Source organism: Xiphophorus hellerii, chromosome 20 (assembly GCF_003331165.1).
Source record: "Xiphophorus hellerii strain 12219 chromosome 20, Xiphophorus_hellerii-4.1, whole genome shotgun sequence".
NCBI lineage: Eukaryota > Metazoa > Chordata > Actinopteri > Cyprinodontiformes > Poeciliidae > Xiphophorus > Xiphophorus hellerii.
Window position 1 is genome coordinate 2973657 of NC_045691.1, and position 19871 is coordinate 2993527.

At 40.6% G+C, this 19871-nt stretch overlaps 1 protein-coding gene across 1 annotated transcript; it reads right to left on the minus strand.

The window, feature by feature from the left end:
- Positions 1 to 2063: 2063 nt before the first annotated feature.
- Positions 2064 to 19337, minus strand: fam83c (family with sequence similarity 83 member C). The gene is made up of 5 exons (XM_032549681.1): positions 18525 to 19337; positions 13498 to 13665; positions 12840 to 12964; positions 7955 to 8188; positions 2064 to 5995 (listed from the first exon to the last, which is right to left on the minus strand). Exons 1-5 carry the CDS (start codon positions 19020 to 19022, stop codon positions 5212 to 5214), a joined length of 1809 nt encoding a protein of 602 aa, XP_032405572.1. The 5' UTR covers positions 19023 to 19337; the 3' UTR covers positions 2064 to 5211.
- Between the last annotated feature and the right edge of the window lie 534 nt (positions 19338 to 19871).

A 19871-nucleotide genomic window follows, 5' to 3' on the forward strand; every position in this document is an offset into this window, starting at 1 on the left:
AACTGAAGGTAACAGTTACCTGATGATGCTGTAAAATGTGCCTGGAAAACACACAATACTGGCCCTTTAAATGAGTTAAACTCAGCTTCTAGCCACAGTCGACCTTCCATTCGAACAAATCCCAAAATCCTTGAGTCCAACTTTCCTGAATCATCAGATTATTTAAATATCAGAACCTAAATCTGGACAAGGTCAGGCCTGCACCTGTGCACTTGACTCAAAGCAACACAATGAGGTGACTCAAGAGTTGACCCAAGAGTCGATGCAAGCGTCGACCCGGGAGGCGACCCGGTAGACGACCAGGGAGGCGACCCATTTACTCTGAGACAAACAGCCAGCAAGTCCCTGGAAGAACAAAGAGGCTGCAAGTCGCAGCAGAACCAGGCGGGAGGCCGGAAAGCTGCTGCATCCTGCAGATAATGGCCAGCTGCACGTGAGGAAATGCTGAGGGAGCATCTAAACTGGTGTTGACTGGTTCTGGTTCTGGAGAATTCCCAGGTGGGGGAACATGCCCACTGGGTTTACCTTTCTGATCTCAGATGGTTCCAGTTCACAGACACCACAGCTGACACTGGAAATGAACCAGTACCTGAACCCTGATGGGTGTTGAACTACACCAGTCCAACCAGTTCTGAACTGAACTGGTTGGGATGGCGCCGGACTCTGGTTGCTAGGGGCAACCAGGACTCTGCTGAGCTCAGCTGACGGCATCTCCTCTGCTTCTGTCACTCCAAGGTTTTCCATCTGAGAAATGAGCCGCTCAAGGTTATTATAGTTAACAAAATATCAAAAACTGAAAAAACTTTTTAACAGAAATAAATAAAAATGGTAATTAATGGGGAAAAACTATAACTAACCAGAACTATGTTGCATGTTGTTAAGTATTCATTACCCAGTTGATGTATAAATGATCACAAAACAATATTTGTTGAGTTATACACCTAAACATTAACCAAATTATTAAAACTCTACTATAACTGGATGTGGACAGAGTATCCGAATATTGTACTCAATTAAGAGAAGAACAACTTCAACATAGTTTTACTCAAAAGTGAGAAAGTATTTGGTAAAATGTCTACTTGAGTCCTGAGTAACTGATCAAAACATCAATTATTCAATATTTAAAAATTACATAATCAGACCAAAATATAAAGTTATGTGGAAATGATGGTATTTTAAAGACCAAAATGCAAATCAATCATGTAAATAGCATTGACAAAAAAACAAAATAAGGAAAAAATAAAATCTGAATTTTTTTATTTTTATTTTTTTCAAAATAAAACTTATGAAGCTTTAAGAAAAACTGCAGGTGTGCGTCTGGTGAGTTTTTGTTAAACCATGTTTGTGTTTTATTCAGTGGGTAGAAAATACAGAAGTTTTACTGAAGTAAGAATAAAAATACTTCATAAGAAAATTACTCAAGTCCAAGTACAACATAGTAAAAATACTCCTAAATATAATTTTTTCCCAAAAAGTTACTTAAGTAAATGTAATTAGTTACCATCCAACTCTGAATACAACTAATAAAAACTGAACTAAAACTAAATAGTATTTAACAAAAACTAGCAGACACTCTAAAAACTAACTAAACTGGTCACAACAAAATAAAAAACCTAAAATAAAAAACCCAACGCTATAATAACCTTGGACCCGTTTTGGCCCGTTTCATTGTTCTGTCAGCTTTGGGACTTGCTGCTCATTGTTCCTGATTTGGACCCGGACCCAGACCTGGACTTCCTGACAGTAAAACGACATGCTGAGGTTCAGGAAGGAATACTGAGACCAGAACCGACAAAGACCGGTCCAAATGTAAAACCTGAAACCCGTCAGCAGCAGAACCTGCAGGTTTCATGGCATATCTGCATAAAAACCCTAAAATATGTCAGTTTGAGCAAGAAGTGGCTCCAAAAGCAAGAAGGACGAAGAACTGGAGTCCAAAGACGACAAAAAATCAATCATCAACTTTTTGTTTTTATTCAAATTTGTTCATCTTAAAAAAGAAAACCAACTTTAACAAAAGCTAAAAGTTCACATTTTTCCATTAATAATTGTTAAACACAAAATAATCAGAAATCTTTTTTATATGTACAATAAACTGATTATTCAGCCAAACAGGACAAACTGCAGGTAAACTGATGGCTGCACATTCTGACACATTTCAGCTGAAGGCAATAACTGAAGACAAAACAATAAAAATTACAAAAATTAGTCGTAAACAAACACAAAACATGTGATCAACATCATTCCTTATTGCTCGACGCCGAGGTTGAAGCCCTGATGTGCCGGCTGATGATCGGCGCGTTTCATTCTTAAAACTTCCAAGTAGAAACAGTTCAATAAGTTTTATACAAATCTGGATATAAAAGGAGATTTGAGAAGCAACCCAGTGAAACCAGTGTTTTATACAACATCACAGCAGAGCTGCTGGGAAGAAAATGCCCTGAAACCTTCAGGTCTCATTCTGCTGATGCTCCTGCGCCGGACAGGAGGAAACCTCGAGTTTGGACCCAATCCAGGTGGTCAGAGACAGAGTTGGTCAGAAACGTGGCTGTAAACCTTAAGGCAGGATGATCAAGGCACGACTTACCAGGAAACTATGATCATAACCAAAAAAACTGCAGATAAACAGCTTGATTTCTGTTTCAACATCGCACATATAAAAAAAATAAAACAGTTGATCATTATTTAATGACAATAATAAAAATACATCAGATTGTGCAGCAAACTGAGTCGGATTCGTTCAGAAACCAGTAAACGGTTCTTCCTTCTCTACGTTTTTATCCCGACACTCTGAGGACCCAACAGGGTTTTTCTGCAAGTTAGGAAAATAAAATGTGGAAAACAGAATCACACTCTACGCTGATGACGCTTTAATGTTCATTACTAATCCTGAGATTAGACCCGCTGGATGTTATTATTTATATCCAGAAATGTTGAGCCCACTGCTGCAGGACAAAAAGACGATTCCTTTACATGCTGTCTGCAGCTGTGCTGCTGCGGTAAAACAAAATGAAACCTGGAGATGGAGGTGTTATTAACTTAGGGCAGTGCACAGTGTGCAGTCCAGACGTCACGCTGCAACGGGTCTGTAGCATTTCTCCTTTTTTACTGACCGGTTTGGTCCCATCTACCACTGGGTGAGTCACGGCACCGGCTAATTCCTGCAAGAGTCTCAGAAGATGCTAAAAAGCTTCATGAATTTCAAGCGGTGGTTTGTTTCAGACACTGAAAGCTCTTCATTTCCTTCCTGCTTCCTTCTGTGTAACAGAGGATGAAACATGAAGACGTTACAGGTGAACTGGGACTACCTCATCTGTTAGTACAGACAGAAGCAAGGGATTATGGGACAGAGACGCCGAGCGATACCGCAGTTTATTAAAAACGTCCTCCAGACACTTCAATTTGAAAACTTCTCAACTTTTAGTGCGGTGATGAATTTAATTGGTACAATTGCTAATCGTGGTATATATATATTTTTTTATGTACAGAATCATTCTTTAAATCATTTCTCTATTTCCTTCGACTCGGCCCGGGTGTCAGGATGACACACTAATGCTGCAACTTATTAGATTTGTTTTCGCTTCCTGTTAAATTAGCAAGATTTATGCTGGAACGGTTAATTGGTTGTTGCTGAAATTTAATAAAAGTATAATTTGAAAAAAAAAACAACAAAAAAAAACTTGGGAATCTTTGTGCCTTTTAGCTTCCAGCCTCTAACTGAAGCTACGACGGCGCATTGGGGATTTTTAATTTTTAATGATCAGAATGAAGATGAAAAATTATGAGAAAAAACTTTTATAAAGTTACTAAGATCTGATGTGACCCGCTCAGCAGGTCCAGGTGGTTCTTTCCAAACAGACTCCACTATTGTCCTGCTACTGATAACAACTTAATGCTGATGTGATAAAAGATTAAATATTTTCTAATTTGTAAAACCGACCAAAATGTAACTTTTCAAGATCTTCAACATTCCTTATTTTAAATGTCAATTATATTTCATGTAGGAGTTTTCATAAAATTTAATTCTGTCGAACAACTTTATTATTGTATTACAACCTTTCTTGTATTGTTATAACTTTATGATTTATGGCTTAATCCTAATGTTATGACTTTATTCTCAGAATAATCTTTTGTGCCAGTTTCAACCTGGGAATGTTTTACAGTGCATTCTGCTTTAATAAAACATCAACAGAAACAATTTCAACAAGACTCATTTAAATTACCTGACTTTTTTTTGAAGATTTAAAGACTTTAAAATATCTTGAATTCAGATTGCTGGTAATTGTACATAACACTTAAGGGAGGGGCAGTTAAAATAAGTTTTAAAATAAAATCTTTATACAGTGAAATTATCATAAGGTTGCATTTATTTACAACATCTAGAAAAAAACGTTCCTGGAGTGTTGAAGGTTTAATCCAGTGTTAGCTCGTTGCTACGCCTTCTTGTTTCCAGAGCATGACTGATGATTAACAGATTATTTTAGAGAATAAACATTATATAAAATAATCTAATACAGAAAAATCTCTTTCAACCACTGGTGTCCAAACATTTTCCCAACACTTGGAGGCTGCAAAAGTATTTTAAAACAAACTTCTTGAGCCTTTTTTTAAATGTATCTGTTCAATAATAAAGTGAAATTTTAAGTTATTTTAGATCCAAAACATTAAAAGTTTTGCATTATCATAAGACTTTAAAAGTTTGATTGTTTTCTTATTTGGGCTGAATGCTTTGCATTTGAGTAACAGTAGATCAATGTTTGTGGTTCTAGTTACTCCAAAGGTAAGACAAAAGCAAAAAAGTTGTTAATATAAGAGAATCTATTTTTTGTACCTCATATTTTTGTAAGATGTTATGTATCTGTAAAAAAAAATAAAAGAAAAAACCTTGTTAAAAACTTGCTCTACAAGAAGAAAAAGTATCCATCCTTGGATTGAGGTTGGGGGCCACACACAATCATTCAGACGGCTGCAAATGGCCCTGGGCCGCACTTTGAACACCCCTGTTGAAACCAACAGTTGGTCCTTATTTCCATGAAGAGGCGAAACGGTTTCAGGAGGGAAACTGAACAGTGTCTCAGAGCCAAAATGGCCGACTCAGTAAGTGTTCCATGTTTTCCGGCTGTGGAAGATAATAAAGAAATAAAAAGTTAACAGAAAAGGTTCAGAAAACTCCTCTGAGTCTGAACGGTGCGGCAGGACGCAGACGGTCCTTCAGTTTTTGCTCTTCAGCTCAAAGCGGCTGTAGACCTGCTTCATTTTCAGCTTGTTGTAGTGGTTCACCAGGTCCAGCTTGCTGTGGCCCAGCGTCATCCGCTTCTGGTCCTGGCGGCTCATGTGGCCCGGCGGAGACGTCGGCGGCGGCGGGCACTGCTGGCTCTCCGGCTCTGGCTGGGAGAGTTCTGGCCCGCCCCAGGGCGAGGAGTTCAGCGGGGACGGAGACCGCCGGAAGTTGAAGGTTTCCTTGTCTTTGGAGGAGAAGAGCAGCTTGTCGGACATCTTGTTGTGGTACTGGCCGGTGGGCGTCCTCTGCTTTGGGGGCAGTTTGGGCTCGTTGACGGGCGACGGCGTCTGGATCTTAAGGTTCAGGTTTGTGTTTGGAGAACTTTGAAACAAGGTGGGCTTGTGATCATACAAACCCAATCCCTGAAATTTGGTAGAAGTGCCACCAATGTTTGCCCGCAAGAGTTCGGCTGAGCTGGGTTTGTTCCACTCGATGCCCGTTGACTGGCTGTAGGTTGGCAGTTGGCGGTCGGTGATCGGGTTGTGACCGGTTCCGCCGTTGGGAGAACCTCGGACTCCCGGGCCTCCCACCCTCAGCCCACCACCGATTCTCCTCTCTGGGCTTTGCAGAGACGAGCCGACGGGTTCCTTCTTCTCATGACCCTGAGTGACCTTGTAGACGTTGTTGGAGGTCATCCCCGGAGCGACCTTAACGCTGGAAACGCTGTTACTTGATTGGCTGCTGGAGTTTTCAGAGCAACTCCGGTCCCGTTGCCTGCAGGAGGAAAGACAGTCGAGATCAACAAGGAACAGAAACAGAGACGGTACCAGTACCGACCCGGTTCTTTAAAAACTGGTACACTAACAGGCCCGTCATGATAACTAATTTTGCCCAGATGTTATTGTGAAAAACAATAATGTTGTTTTGAGACCATTTTAAATTCATATAATGGTAATAATGCAAGAACACATTCTCAAAGATCAATAAACTTTAAATGCTTATTAATATTTAAAACTGGAACTGGAAGACAAATATCCAAAAAAAAAAATAAACAAACAACAGAAATAAATAAAATGAATTATGAAATCTCTGGAAACAAAATTGCCCATAAAAAAAAGATTTAACTGAGACCAAAACTCCAGAATGAAAACTTTACCATCCAGTTTATGGTAGAAAGAGAGAAAAGAGAAAAACGATAAATCATGAAATCATAAAACAAATTTAGCTCCGCCCACTTTGGTGGAAATGTTCTAACTTGGTCAGTTAGACTTTAAAGGTTCAAATTCAGCCTGTTTTTACTGGGTTTGTACTTTTTCTTGTGGTTCTGGTCAAATTACTACAAGTTGCAGATCGAATCCCACTCAGGAAACTTTCCACTGAGCTCCAGTTATACGCCGAGGCCAGCGGCCCGGTTCTTTCTGTGTTTACTTGCAAAACAAGCGACTCTGGAATCCTTTTTTGAAAACATGCTGACAGAAACGCTTCCAACAGTTGGCTTGTTGAGACAAACACCAAGTTTAACTGTAATGAGTTTGAGGGTTTGGGGCCGACTGCTGATGTGCCTCTGAGCCTTCAGTCAGGCGGCTTCAGAACCAGGTCTGGCGAAAAGCAACAGCCTTGTGCACAAATAAACTCGGATGAATTAGTTTGTTGACTCTTTGGAGGACTTTGGACCGAATGACCTGGTTTTTACATGACGAACCTGAACTGAGCAAAACGTGCCGTCATTAAACTCAGTCTGGGAACAACAACTGTAAACGGAGCAAATCAGAGGCACAACATTTCACCTCGGAAACGTCCTGTGGACCCGGTCCTCCTGACAGGTTAATGTTTCAACTCGTCTTTGGTAACAATAAGAAACTCCAGCTGTAAACCTGTGAACAGATTCTAGTTCCTGTTGTTACTCTGCAGAACCTGCTGCAGGCAGGGTGTGGCAGTGTGCAGAGAAAATGGAGGAATGAAGCCACAGCTTAGTGCTTGTTTACACTTTAACTTTGCAATTAAACATTTAGACCAAATGGATCCTTTATTTATTTTAGGAAATTTTCATCCTGTCTTCTGGTAACTAAAACATGAGAGTTTGATGACATTAAAATATAGTTCATGTGAGCAAACAGAAGAGCAGAAAATGAAAATGTTGTGAATAAGGTGGTGAAGGTGCAGCTGGTAGGAATTATACTGAGAAGCAGGAAGTTTTTCTATTTAAGGTTTCCTTCCCGTACAGTGTGAATTATCTGTACATTTTTTCCATGATCTGCTTCAGATTGTGGTTAAAATAATTAAACAGAATAAAAAAGCAGATGAATAAATAAGACCTGAGTGAAGTTGGTTCCCCTGGCGCCTTCTTCAAATCTAATGAAATTGGTGTCAAATGTTTGTGCAGCAAATTTTTTTCCTTTGTGCACCTATTATGTTAAAGATGTTCATAAAAATGTAAGACAATTGTGTTACATTTGGGTAATGTGGGGGAGGAGGGGCTGGTTGACCTTTAAACTTTCATTAATATTTTCAAAGCAAAAGCAGCACAAAGATATTTTTGCTGCACAATCATAGTCAAGTTGACTGACACCAATTTTGTCTAATATGAAGAAGGTGAGGAGGCTGGTTGACCTTTCCTGACCTCTGGAAACATTTATTATTGTCTTTAAAATGATAGCGATTCTTAATGTTTTCCTCCATGATGTATTTGATGTTTCCATGGAACGTCCGCCATGTTGGACAGGTCGTTCATACCTGTCGGAGTGCAGATCCAGACCCAGGGGCCCGCCGAGCCCCAGGCCGATCCCAGGGGCCTGGAAGGTCTGGAATGACGGAAAATAAGGCATCTCTTCGTCTTCTGAGTTGAACCTGTCGATGATCTGCGAGTCGGCGTACAGACAGCGAAACTCCCGATCGAAGCTGTCGGTGATGAAACCTGAGAAATGCATCACCATGTTGCTGTGCACCTGCGCCGACAGCCAGGTGAAGCTGCAGGGAGAAACGACAGGTAGTCAGGACCTTTTATCATCTAAGATCTAACAATCAGAAGGAAAACGGAGGAAAGTTTCCACAGATAACCTCGGGTAGGAGCGTCTGACAGCTTCGGTAACAAATTAGGGTTGGGTTCCTCCTGGGGCTCGGAGTGAGGCCATTAACTCGGGTTAGTTCCATCAGGACAATAAAATTATACGTTTAAGAATGATAAAACGCACTGAGCATCTATCAGTACTTGGTGTAAATGATCTCCCTCCACCTCCAGCTGATAAGCCAGAGTTAACCGTTTCCTGGCAGATGATGAGTCACAGCTGTGACTCATCGGTTCATTCGGCGTCCAGCCGACCTTCATCTGGCTGGAGCGACGACAGCTTGAGCTGGTTTCATCCAGACACATTCACTCATCACTCAGATTTAAAACCTTCAATCTGGAAATTCGGTTCTGTTACATCAGAATTAATCAAGATATTGGATCTGATGTTATTATAATTCAGCCTGAAAGCATAAAGGTGATTCATGGAATAGTGATGAAGTATTTATTAAAACCATATCATCCTGTTAGATATGAAAACAATGTTTTCTTACTTTAAACTGAATGTTGGTTATTAGCTAAATATATTGGAAAATTCCCCAAAAAATTTTATTACTTTTATCTTTTCAAATTGTTGATTTGCTTGAATTACAGAAATAACTTTAGATTTTTAGCCAATCTAAAAATTCTATAACTATAATAAATAAGAATAAGTATAACACCATACATCTCTGTATTACAACAAAAAACAAGAATAAATATTTTAAGAATTTTGAAATTATTAGATTTTGTTTTACGTTGAATCTTTAATAAAATAAAATGCAATAGAATGAGCAATTTGTTCTCCAAAAATACAGTAAAAATATTAGAACCAGTTCATTTCTATTTGAATAAAAAAATACTAAATTATATGTACTTAAAGTTTTTTTTCAAAGCAATCAAAATCTCTAAAATAAATCAGATTAAAAAAAGAAATAGAGATACTTAGCTATGTAGCTAACTACAGGAGCTAGCTAGCAAGCCTGATAACTTCTTAGCTATGTAGCTATTTCTCACTGTATTCAGAGAATTATGTTCCACTTACAGCTGATTAAATAAATAAATGATGATGCAAAACATCATATTTGGAGAGTTTTCTATGTCTATAAAACCTTTTCCAGACAGTTTTTCCTCTCAGTAGGCCGCGTCACTCTCACCTGTTAAACCAACCCATCATCATTATTATTAGTCATAGGAAACAGCAGCAATAATTTTTCCTCAGATGTGAATGTGAAAGTTGCTGAACTTGCTGGGCGGGAAATTAAACAGAGAAGTTGAGGTGCCTGCTGAGCAGCGACTCGCCGTCCGCCATGACGGTTCCTCAGAGGGAACCGCTGCGACCATAAAACTCTTACATCGCTTCACTCTGATGCTTTATCAACAGAGCCATAAACTTATAAAACATGTTCAGCAAGTTACGATACGACTTCCTGGAACATTTTATATAATTTTCCAGTTAGCAGCTCAAACATGTTGATGAATTATTAATGACGAATCTCAGGATTTTCCTTTTATTCTCTTTTTGTTCAGCTTATCATAATCTGCATCTTTACCCATGAAAAAAACATGCAGCAGATATACATCAATCAGGCAAAACATTACGACCACCAGCAGGTGAGGTGAATCACTAATTTTCTCGTCAGCATGCCACCTGTCCTGGCTTCGACAGGTAAGCAGGAAGTTAATGTTAAAGTCGATGTTAGCAGCAGAAAAAATGGCATGTAGTCGAAACCGAGGTTACTGCAGTTCACTAAAACAAACAAAATAACAAAAAATTTTAATTCAGGAAACGTTTTGTTAACTGATAAATAAAAACTGTAATTAATGGGGGAAACTACTATATTGTACGTTTATAAAACTAACTAAAACATACTGAAATTATAGATAAAATAACCTGTTTTCATTTTTATTAAATTATTTATTATTAAACATTTCGAACTGATGCAAAGTTGATATCTAATTTGATGAGCTGCAGCTCTGACTGTTGCAGGAAACTCAGCTGAAGTGAAGGTGTGGTGCAGATGAGACCTGACTGAAATATTTTGAACAATTTTTTGTCTTCATTCCAGAGTCAGCAGAGCAGCTGAACCGACCCAACCCACGCCTGCAGCTAGGGAACCGGTTCTTGTACAGAAACGGTTCTGGGTAGTCAGCTTAACGATTCTGTTTAACGGTTCCCGTAACGTGTGATGTATCCACGCTCCGTGTTTTGCTTTAGAAAATATCCAAGATGGCGTCACGGCAGAAACGCTGCAAGAAATGTTTAGATTTCACATAGATTTGAAATGCCTCCAACATCCTCAAACCGCTGACAGCGCAGCATGCAACCGATTTGAACGAGTGAGTTTGATCCGTTGCTTAGCAATGATGGTGAATCTCAAGGGGGCGGAGCTTAGAGGACAGGTAACTTAAACTCCTCCGCATCCTGGCTACTGTATTAATGTTAGAGCCATGCTGTATGAATAATCTACATCTCACGTTAACAGTTAAAGTCATATTCAATAAATCAGAATATATTTTCTGACCAGGCTCGCTTATTATGTTAAAAACACAAAAACTGTTGATGTTAATGTTAATTTGACAGAGGGATTCTTATTGATTAAGCAAGTTTTTGTTTAGTTTGAATCAAAAACAACATGGTGCATATTTTGAATTAAGAAGTTTATTTCCTAACTCAATGAGAATCGATAAGGAACCAATAAGTTCTCTTCAGTTCCCGTCCCAACCTGCAGCACCACGGATACGTCGCCTTCAAACTCCAAGCAAACTTTCTGCTCCCTCATAGTGACAGCCTGGGGTTTTACAAGCTGTGGCAGGAGTTATAATTACACCACCAAGTACATGCAGTAATGATCAACACTTCCTCTGAGCTGATCTGTGACAACAGCTTGGTAAAAACAAAGTCTCAGCTTCACGGCGATTTTACACTCAGACGCCCTCGGCATCGCTTCAGGGGACATCGCTACGCTCCGAGCCCAGTTTTCACTCTAAAACTGAACCCGTTTCCTCACCGGGTCGCACAGTTTGTTCATGACAGGAAGTCAAGTCCTCGTGATGTGAGCAGGAAAGTCTCTGCGCACAACAAAAGAGACAATAACACAGTTTGGACGGACGCCTGGAGACAATGGAGCTCAGTCTGAGCTGAGGATGATGAGTAACTGACAGCCGAGCCGACACCATGTTTCTGCCTGGGAACATTCACATCCCACAACGGCTCCTTTTAGAACAACAACTTCACGCAGAAACTTCATCTGAACCAAAAATACGCCACCGTCCAGGATTCATGAGCGTCTTCAGAGAGAGTTATGGTGGTTTATGCATAATGAGCTTAACGTGAAAGAAGCTCTGACTGAAAACAAAAAATCCAAACCGAGAAACGTTTCCCACAAACATTAACTTCCTTTTGTGGAAAACGTAAGATCTTGGTTGCGTCGCGTATCAGTGGGAATCTCGACTATGACTTCTCCCTCTTTGCTTTTAACATAATTTAAACTGAAGGTTTGTATCTGGACCGTCCGAAAGGGAAAAAGTTTCAGCGCTTACGGTGCAGAACCTGCTGCAGGCAGGGACTGCCAGACAAATTAAGTTACAGTTTAGCACATTCTGTCACGTCCAACGCTGCTCTCGAGGTAATTTTAGCTGAACAGCACAGATTTAGTCAGATAACGTGTTAAAACAGAAACTGGATTTTACACGAGAGGAACACAACCTCGTTACGCTTTAAAGAGCTAAATTATTGACTTGGTTTGAAACCTTTAGCTTAACTTTCTAACAACTAAAATATGAAAATGTCTGATCTTGGACACACTTATATCTGGTTCATGTTTGTGAGCAACAACAGAGGATATCAGCTGAATGAAGGCTGGTTGCTAATGCTAGCTGACATGTTTTATTTTAAGGTCATCATAAAATGAACTTGTTCATATTAGGAATGTGAACTTGGTTCAGAATATTTAGGTGTGGATCTATGAACATGAACTAATTCAGTTTTAGTAACTGAACTTTGAGTGGGTTCTGGTTAAGTCTGGACCAGGACAAGATGGCTGCAGCTTTACCAGGTCACAACGACGACACTGAAGGTTGTTTTAGTTCATTTCATCTGTTTGCTTCATTTAAAGCAGAAACATTTCGACCCTCAGGTGTTCAGTTTCGATCAGAGACGATCAGAAGGGGAAAACCGTGAGCTTAAACTGGATGACCTTTGGTCCTCTCTTATCTCCGGCTGTAATTACAGGTGATACTGGGATATTTCTGGAACCGTTTTAACCACCCGCAGCTTCAGGAGAACAGCTCTGTTGCACAACGTCGGCTTTATCAGCCTCGCCACAAGAATTTGCAAATTCATCTGAGTCTTCCTGTGTCAGTGCTGCGTATCAGCGAGATGCAAAGCAGACGTCAGGCTGCAGGACGGAGCAGCTCCACACAAACTTTCCTGTTTTCCTGCTAAAAAATGGAGGGCTGACTGATAACAGGTGTGACTGTTCCTAAATCTCATGTTTATTTGTTGCCACTGAGACTAAAGGCGCCTGGAAAAGTTCATTGGTGTAAACTGAGCAGCTAACGCTGCCGTCTCACCTGTAGGAGCCGGCGATGACCTCCTCACAGTCGATGATCATGAACTTCTCCAGGACCTGACCGGTGAACTTCTTCCCGCCTCTGGTGCAGTACGTGTCGCCGCAGACGCTGCGAATCCGCATGTTCTGCACAAACCAACACACGGACGTAAAATAATGGCTCTCAGCGTGAAAACAGGACAACAAGATCAACCAGAGAGGCAGCATTTATGGAGCTTGTATAGAAAGAAGCAAACAACTGGAATTATCTGCACAAAAAGCACAAAACTTCCCTGGAATAGTGCAGCGCACTAGGATCAGGACTGTGAATGATTTATAGCCATTAATTTTTTCAGAATGAACAGAATCAGAATAACTGAAACGTTCTGTTGGGAAATCTTCCACTTTTCTCCAGCAAATTTTTCATTTGGTGCTTTAGTGTTTTTGCCAACTTTGTCGACGCTTAGCACACTTAGCTTCCCCTAATTTATTTATTTATTACAGATAATTTACTTGGCTGTTAGGAACCAAGTTAGCAAAACCCAGCAACCATAAAACTGAGACCATGAGAGAAAGCCCTGTTCCAGAAAACAAATCACTTCCTTAAATGCAGCTGTGTTTGACAAATCTGGGTTCAGGAGAACGGTCGTGATCACCAGGTCCCGACCCGTTTCACTTACATTCAGGTGAGAGTTCTGAATGTCCAGCGCCACACACATGTCCGTGAAGTAGCTCAGGTTCTTCTCGTCCAGCAGGATGTAGACGGGGACTCGCCGCTTGTTGGACGCCTCCATCAGGTCACACATCAGGTCCACGTCGGTGAAGATGTCCATCACCACGGCGATGACCTGTAGAGACAGTGGGACTCAGTCAGCCGTGGTTTCAGATGGTACCGGTTCTGATCCAGACCTCAGAAGTTTCCTTCACAGAAAACTCTCCAGAGAAAGTTTTACTTTCAACTTCAGATGAATTTTACTCAGTTTCAGACAAAAAACTGAGCAGAGGAATGTTTTAGTTTTATCGCTCTTATTTTTACAGTATTTACAATAATAATAATGATATTAGCACAATGTTTGGAGAAATCCGTCTTATTAACTGTAAGGCACAGCGGTGGAGGCTTGATGCTCTGGACCTCCTCTGACAGATGAATCTTGGTCCAAACTGGGTAAATATTCAACTTCCTGCTTTCATGACCCAAATTATTCAAACTTTTACAACAAATCTCCCCTCAGACCAGAGAAAAAACTTTTTATTCTGTAAAGAGACGAGAATCTGAATCAGCAGGTTTCTAACTTTCTTACTCACCAAACTAAATATCAGCAGAGCGTTTATACTCAATCTAATCTTACAAATGAAGGGCATAAAGAAAGAAGAGAGCTGCAGTCAGTGTTTCATGAGAACCTGAATGTTTATTATTTATGAGCTCATAAAATAAAAGGAACTATATTTGGATATTATGAAGGAACATGTTATAACCTGATGAGCCGGTCTCTGGGCCCCGAGGGGCTAATCCGCTCCGCTGTGGGGCCTCACAGTTTCCATCAAGCACAGCTCGGATGACAGCGTGACCAAACCCAGTCAGCAACCAGTCAGTAACCAGTCAGTAACCAGTCAACCCAGAACCACGATCAGTTCCTCTGAGAAACGACCAACCAGGAGATTATCGATCATTTCTGATCAACTGGAGGCAGAAGATTTATTCTCACTTCCATCAGAACCGGGAGGCTGAATACTTCACTTCCTGGAGGATTTTCCTCCTTTACACCCCCACCCCCACTCCCACTCCCACTCCCACCTCTGCTTTGTTATTTCCTTCAGAACCAAAACACAAAGAGAGAGGAAACGGGCCTGAAGCAGCAAGAGAACCGACAGGAACCAACAAAGACAAAAAGATTCAACGACCAAACACTCCACTGTCTCCCCACTTCCACAGTTAATCTACAGCTTCATTTTAAACCTTTTGGTAAATATTCTTACATATTTACAGAGACAAAACCTCATGAAAAGCACAAATAGTTTCATTTTTAACGGAATAATATTTTATTTTACCCAATTTTTCCCCCACTGATTATTAGTAATTGGTCTCATAAGTAAAACAATCGATATCAATTTTCATCATGGGACTGGTCATGTGACACTGATGCAGCAAAGGATTGTGGGATGTTTCACTGAAGCAGAGACATTTTTATGATGTTGAAAGGGAAGATAAATATTAATATTGGTGGATGAACCTTATAAATTACATAAACTCTATAACTTCACCATATTAATAAAAACTGGTTTGTTTTATGAGTTGATTCTTTAAAACAAACTGAAGTTTCTGTTGCATTTAAAGTAAAAACAAAAAAAGTGACATCTCCAAAGTTTTAGTTCAATTTAAAGAGGTTAATATGAGTTTCTAATCATTCTATAAAACAATTTAGGAGATTTATCAACTTACTTTGTTCAGTGAATTGCACTTTTCAGAAGGAAAATTTGCAGTTGTCAGGGAAACAAATAATCCACCTCTTTATTTCCGAGCAGCAGTGAATGCAACACGACTTCAAGCATAAAGGAGGTGAAAATCTTTAACCTTTTCTGCTTTAAGTTTTAACAGGGAAAAATTGCTATGTTTTAACTGTGCAGACAGAAGCAACAGAAATCTGTTTGGTGATGAAATCCTCCATCAGCCAATGAAAAGCAGCTTCAGGCGTCAGGAAAGCATCAAGCCAGTCCTGCTTTAGTGGTTAAACTCTTCTGCAATCGTTGAAATAAACATTATTACCCAAAACCAACCTGAGGCCAGTTCTACAGTACAACCTGAAGCCAGGCGCCTGCTGCAGATCAACGTTTCAGACGAGGTCAAAGTTCATTTAATGGATGAAAAAGTAGCAAAGAGTTTGAAGGATTTCTGCACATGAACTTCCTTTATTTCAGTGGTTCCCAAAGTGTAGGGCGCAACCCCTATGGGGGGCGAAGTTCCATTGGGGGGGTTCAGAAAACGGCATGGATGAAAAAAAAAAACAAGACAGTTACACAAAAGTGTTTCACTGTAAAGATGGTTTGTAGTTTGTTTTGTTGCAACCTGGAGTTTGAAAACTAAATATGTGTTTAGGTTTATGTCTGGTTGAACCATGTGTGTGCCCAGTTGATTTTATTTTCTTTTTTGGGGGGATTTTATTGTGATCCATGGGGGGCCAGAAGAAAATCTTTGGGAACCACTGCTTTATTTACAGACACAGGAAGAGGAAGTGACTCACACGCAGCGCGTGCTGCAGCGTCTGCAAGCGGAGCAGCTGACCAGGCTGATCTGGGACCAGCTCACAGCTCCAGACAGAGACTAGTCAGGGAGGTCAAAGGTCACACAGGAACACGACCTGAACACCATGGATTCACCAGAGTCTGACTCAGGTTCTGGGTTTACTAATGCAGCAAGTCCAACCCGTAAAACCAGCTGCTGGGAGATCCACAGACACGCAAGGCGGCTGCAAACAGAGAAGCTAGCTTCAGAAACGTGACCTTTGACCTGCAGAAGGAACTTCAGACGCAGGAAAACAACAGAAATGAATTTCAAAGCACAAATTTGCCTTAAAATCCTTCTGGTAGTTTATAAAACACAAAACTCATTAAATATCTGCTGCTGTTGTATCAACCTTCCGGACCACTCCGACCAAACACGGAGAAGCAGCATTCAGCTTCTATGCATCACAGATCTGGAACAAACTTACAGAAAACTGCAGACAAGCTGAAACACTGAGTTCCTTTAAATCTGGACTAAAAACCCAGCTGGTTAGAGCTGCTTTTGATTCATAATAAATGGAACATTGAACAACATTCTTTATGAGTGTTGATGATTTTTTGATGGTGGTATTTGACTAAATGTAATGTCTGTTCTTATATTGGTGAACGTATGTTTTTATTTTTGTGTTTTTACAATATAAAGCACTTTGAGCTGCCTTGTTGCAGAAATGTGAGACACAAATAAACTTCACTGATTGATTAAAACGAAGAAAACCTTCAAAAAAGCAAGAAAACTGAAAAGATCTGAAATAAACTAAAGCTATTTCAGACAAAACAAGCTCAAAATGTTTTAAAAAGCAACCAAAGATGCAGAAACCAACATCAGGTTCAACTTCCTGAGTGTTTCTCCAGGTCAGTTTGCATTGAGGTCATTGATCCGGACTCAGCTGCTGGCCTCTGGTTCAGGACCCAATAAGAGCTGAACCAACATGGCAACAGGTGGGGGTCGGGCCGGCCCGGGCCTGTCTGCTCTGGAGATGAATTAACGCAGCCAGCTGGAGGAAACACACCTGCAGAGTTTCCTCTGGCAGCGTGTCTACCTGCGCCGTGATGTCATCAGACCGGAGAGTTCACCTAGAAGCGCCGCGCTGAACAAGAGAAACTCTATATTTGCAGCTCTGCGGCCGTCAGAGACTCTGGAAGCAACAGGACCGTAACCATCTGTGACCCGCCGGTCTGCAAACACAACGCAGCGCAAACGCAGCATTTTGGGCTGAGCAACAGCCTCAGAGAGAGAGGGAACATTTGAATTGGAAATGAATAGAGTCTGTTTTCACTGGAAGAGTGCAGACTGGTTCTGGTTCTAACCCAGGTCAGGAAACCTGCCACCTGAAGCTGAATCCATCATCAGATTAGATTAAACTACGGGTCATTAATCAGAGATAATCTGATTAATGATTCAATTATTGATCCACTTTTACTTCACAGCATCATCAGAGCTGCTCTCTTTTATATGGAGGAACAAAACTGACATAATTAAAAATAAAAGCAGAAATATGGATGTTTTTCATTTTCCTTAAAATGCATGTTTAAGGAAAACGCAAAAGAAAAAATTTAAACATTTCTTGATGAAAAGCAAAAGAAAAAACTAAATACATACATTTCTGCTTTTATCTATATATCTATATGCCACTGTTTAAATTATGGACAGGATTAAACGAGTATTCGCTCCTACTGCTTTTCAAACAGAGAAGTAGCTTTAAGCTAATTATTTTGTTCTTGGTTATGCGTGGACATATTTTCTCTGTCCAACTGATTACTTATTTACTTATTTTAGTGTTTTTAAAAGCCTGAAATTTTAAAAATAAATTAAATGGATTTTTTTTTAATGCTGTTATCGATACTATGCTGTGTTTTTATAACTAACTGTTCTAACTGGATAAAGGATCTGAATGGTGGGAAGAGAACCCGAAACTTTACTCAAATATCAGCAGCATTAATTCAACATAAGTTTTTAGTAAAAGTAAAAAGTAGCATCCAAGAAATGACTCCAGTAAGAGTAAAAAAGTATTTGGTAAAAAGTCTACTCAAGTACTGAGTAAGTGATCAAATTATCAATCATTTCAAAATTACATTATCAGACGGACCAAAATATAAAGTTTAGCGGAAAATTTGGCATTTTAAGGACAAAATGACAATAATTCATATAAGTAACAGAAAATAATAAAATCAAGCAAAAGCCTTAAAACTTGTGAAACTTTAACAAAAACTGCAGGTGTGTGTCTGGTGAGTTTTATTTGCTTAAAATATGTTTGTTTTTCGTTCAGTGAATTTACTCTGCGGGTACAGAATCCAGAAATTTGACTCAAGTAAAAGTAAAAAGTAGTAAAAATACTCCTAAAACAACATATCTTCCAAAACGTTACTCATGTAAATGTAGTTGAGTAAATGTAACTAGTTACTACCAAATTAAGCCGGACCTCCTCACCTTCTTGGCCTTGTTGATCATGGACCGGATCAGGTCCTTGATGTTGTGGGTTTTGTCCCTCTGGAAGTAGATCTGGGTCTCCGACGGTCCGAACCGCACCGGGGTCTCGGGCCAGCCCAGCTCCAGCATCGGCGGCTCGTCGTCGGACATCATGGGGAAGTAAGTCCCGGAGGTCAGCTCGGACACGGCGTCCGCGTCCCCGTCGTCCCGGTCGCCGCTGTCGGGGTCGGAGGTCTTGCTGGCGGCATGCTGGCTGATGTAGCGGATCTCCAGCGGGGACAGGAAGTTGAGCTCCCGCTCCTCGGCCAGGACCCGCCGGTACTCCTTCTCCCCGTGCTCCAGCAGCGCGTCCGTGGCCAGCCGCGCCGCCTCGTTGTGGCTCAGCTCCAGCTTGGAGCCCTCCCTCCACGGGTTCTTCACCTCCTCCAGCCGGGAAGCGAGCTTCCCCAGCGGCTTCCTGCCGGCGGGGGCCGGCCGCAGGCCCTCGGAGCTGATCATGGTGCTGCCGGACTGGGAGACTATCGACCTGAAACCTGGAACTAGTCGCTGCTGCGCTGGGAGTCCTGAAGCATCGCCGCTATTTTTAAAGCAGAAAGCGGATTAAATCTGATCAATAATCCGCGCCGACCTGCCTCCAGATTAAAGAGAGTAAATGACAGTTTGGTTCTGTTCGGGGCGCTGAAATGGTCCCGGCTTCTCTGGTTCCCGGCCCTGTCCGTCAGAATGTCCCTCTCCGAGCCGCGGCCGCCTCCTCTGCGCGGTGTTGTGTTGCAGCAGCCTGGGGTCAGGTGTGTGTGTTCTGCTCACCTGTTGCAGTCTGTCCTCTCATTGGCTGCTAGCCATCAGGCTCCTCCCCCTCCCGCCGTTACCAAGCCAACCAGCTCACAACAAGTAGCACACGTCTGGTCAGGGATTTCAAAATAAAGCTGCTGGTGATTAAAAAATAATAAACAGAATAAAAGCCATAATGGGTGAAAATGAAGCAAATACCAAAGAAAATACAAATTTTATTTCATGCAAACTTTTTTCGCCATTCCCAGTTTATTTCAACTTAAATGTTCAAATGAACCCGAGGTTTGACATATTTTACTCAAATAAAAGTCAAAAGAAGTCGTCCAAGAAATTACTCAAATAACATCTGATTTAATATTTAAAAATTACGTAATCACACTGAAAAAATGTAAAGTTAAGTTTGAATTATTGTATTTAAATAATAAAAACAATACAAATAAAAACATTTTCACAAGAAGTAATTTACTAAATATTTTTTTCAACATGTAAATTATTAAACTAATCCCACTGCAGGTAATTAGTATAAAGCAGATGATAAAACAGGGTAAAGTACTT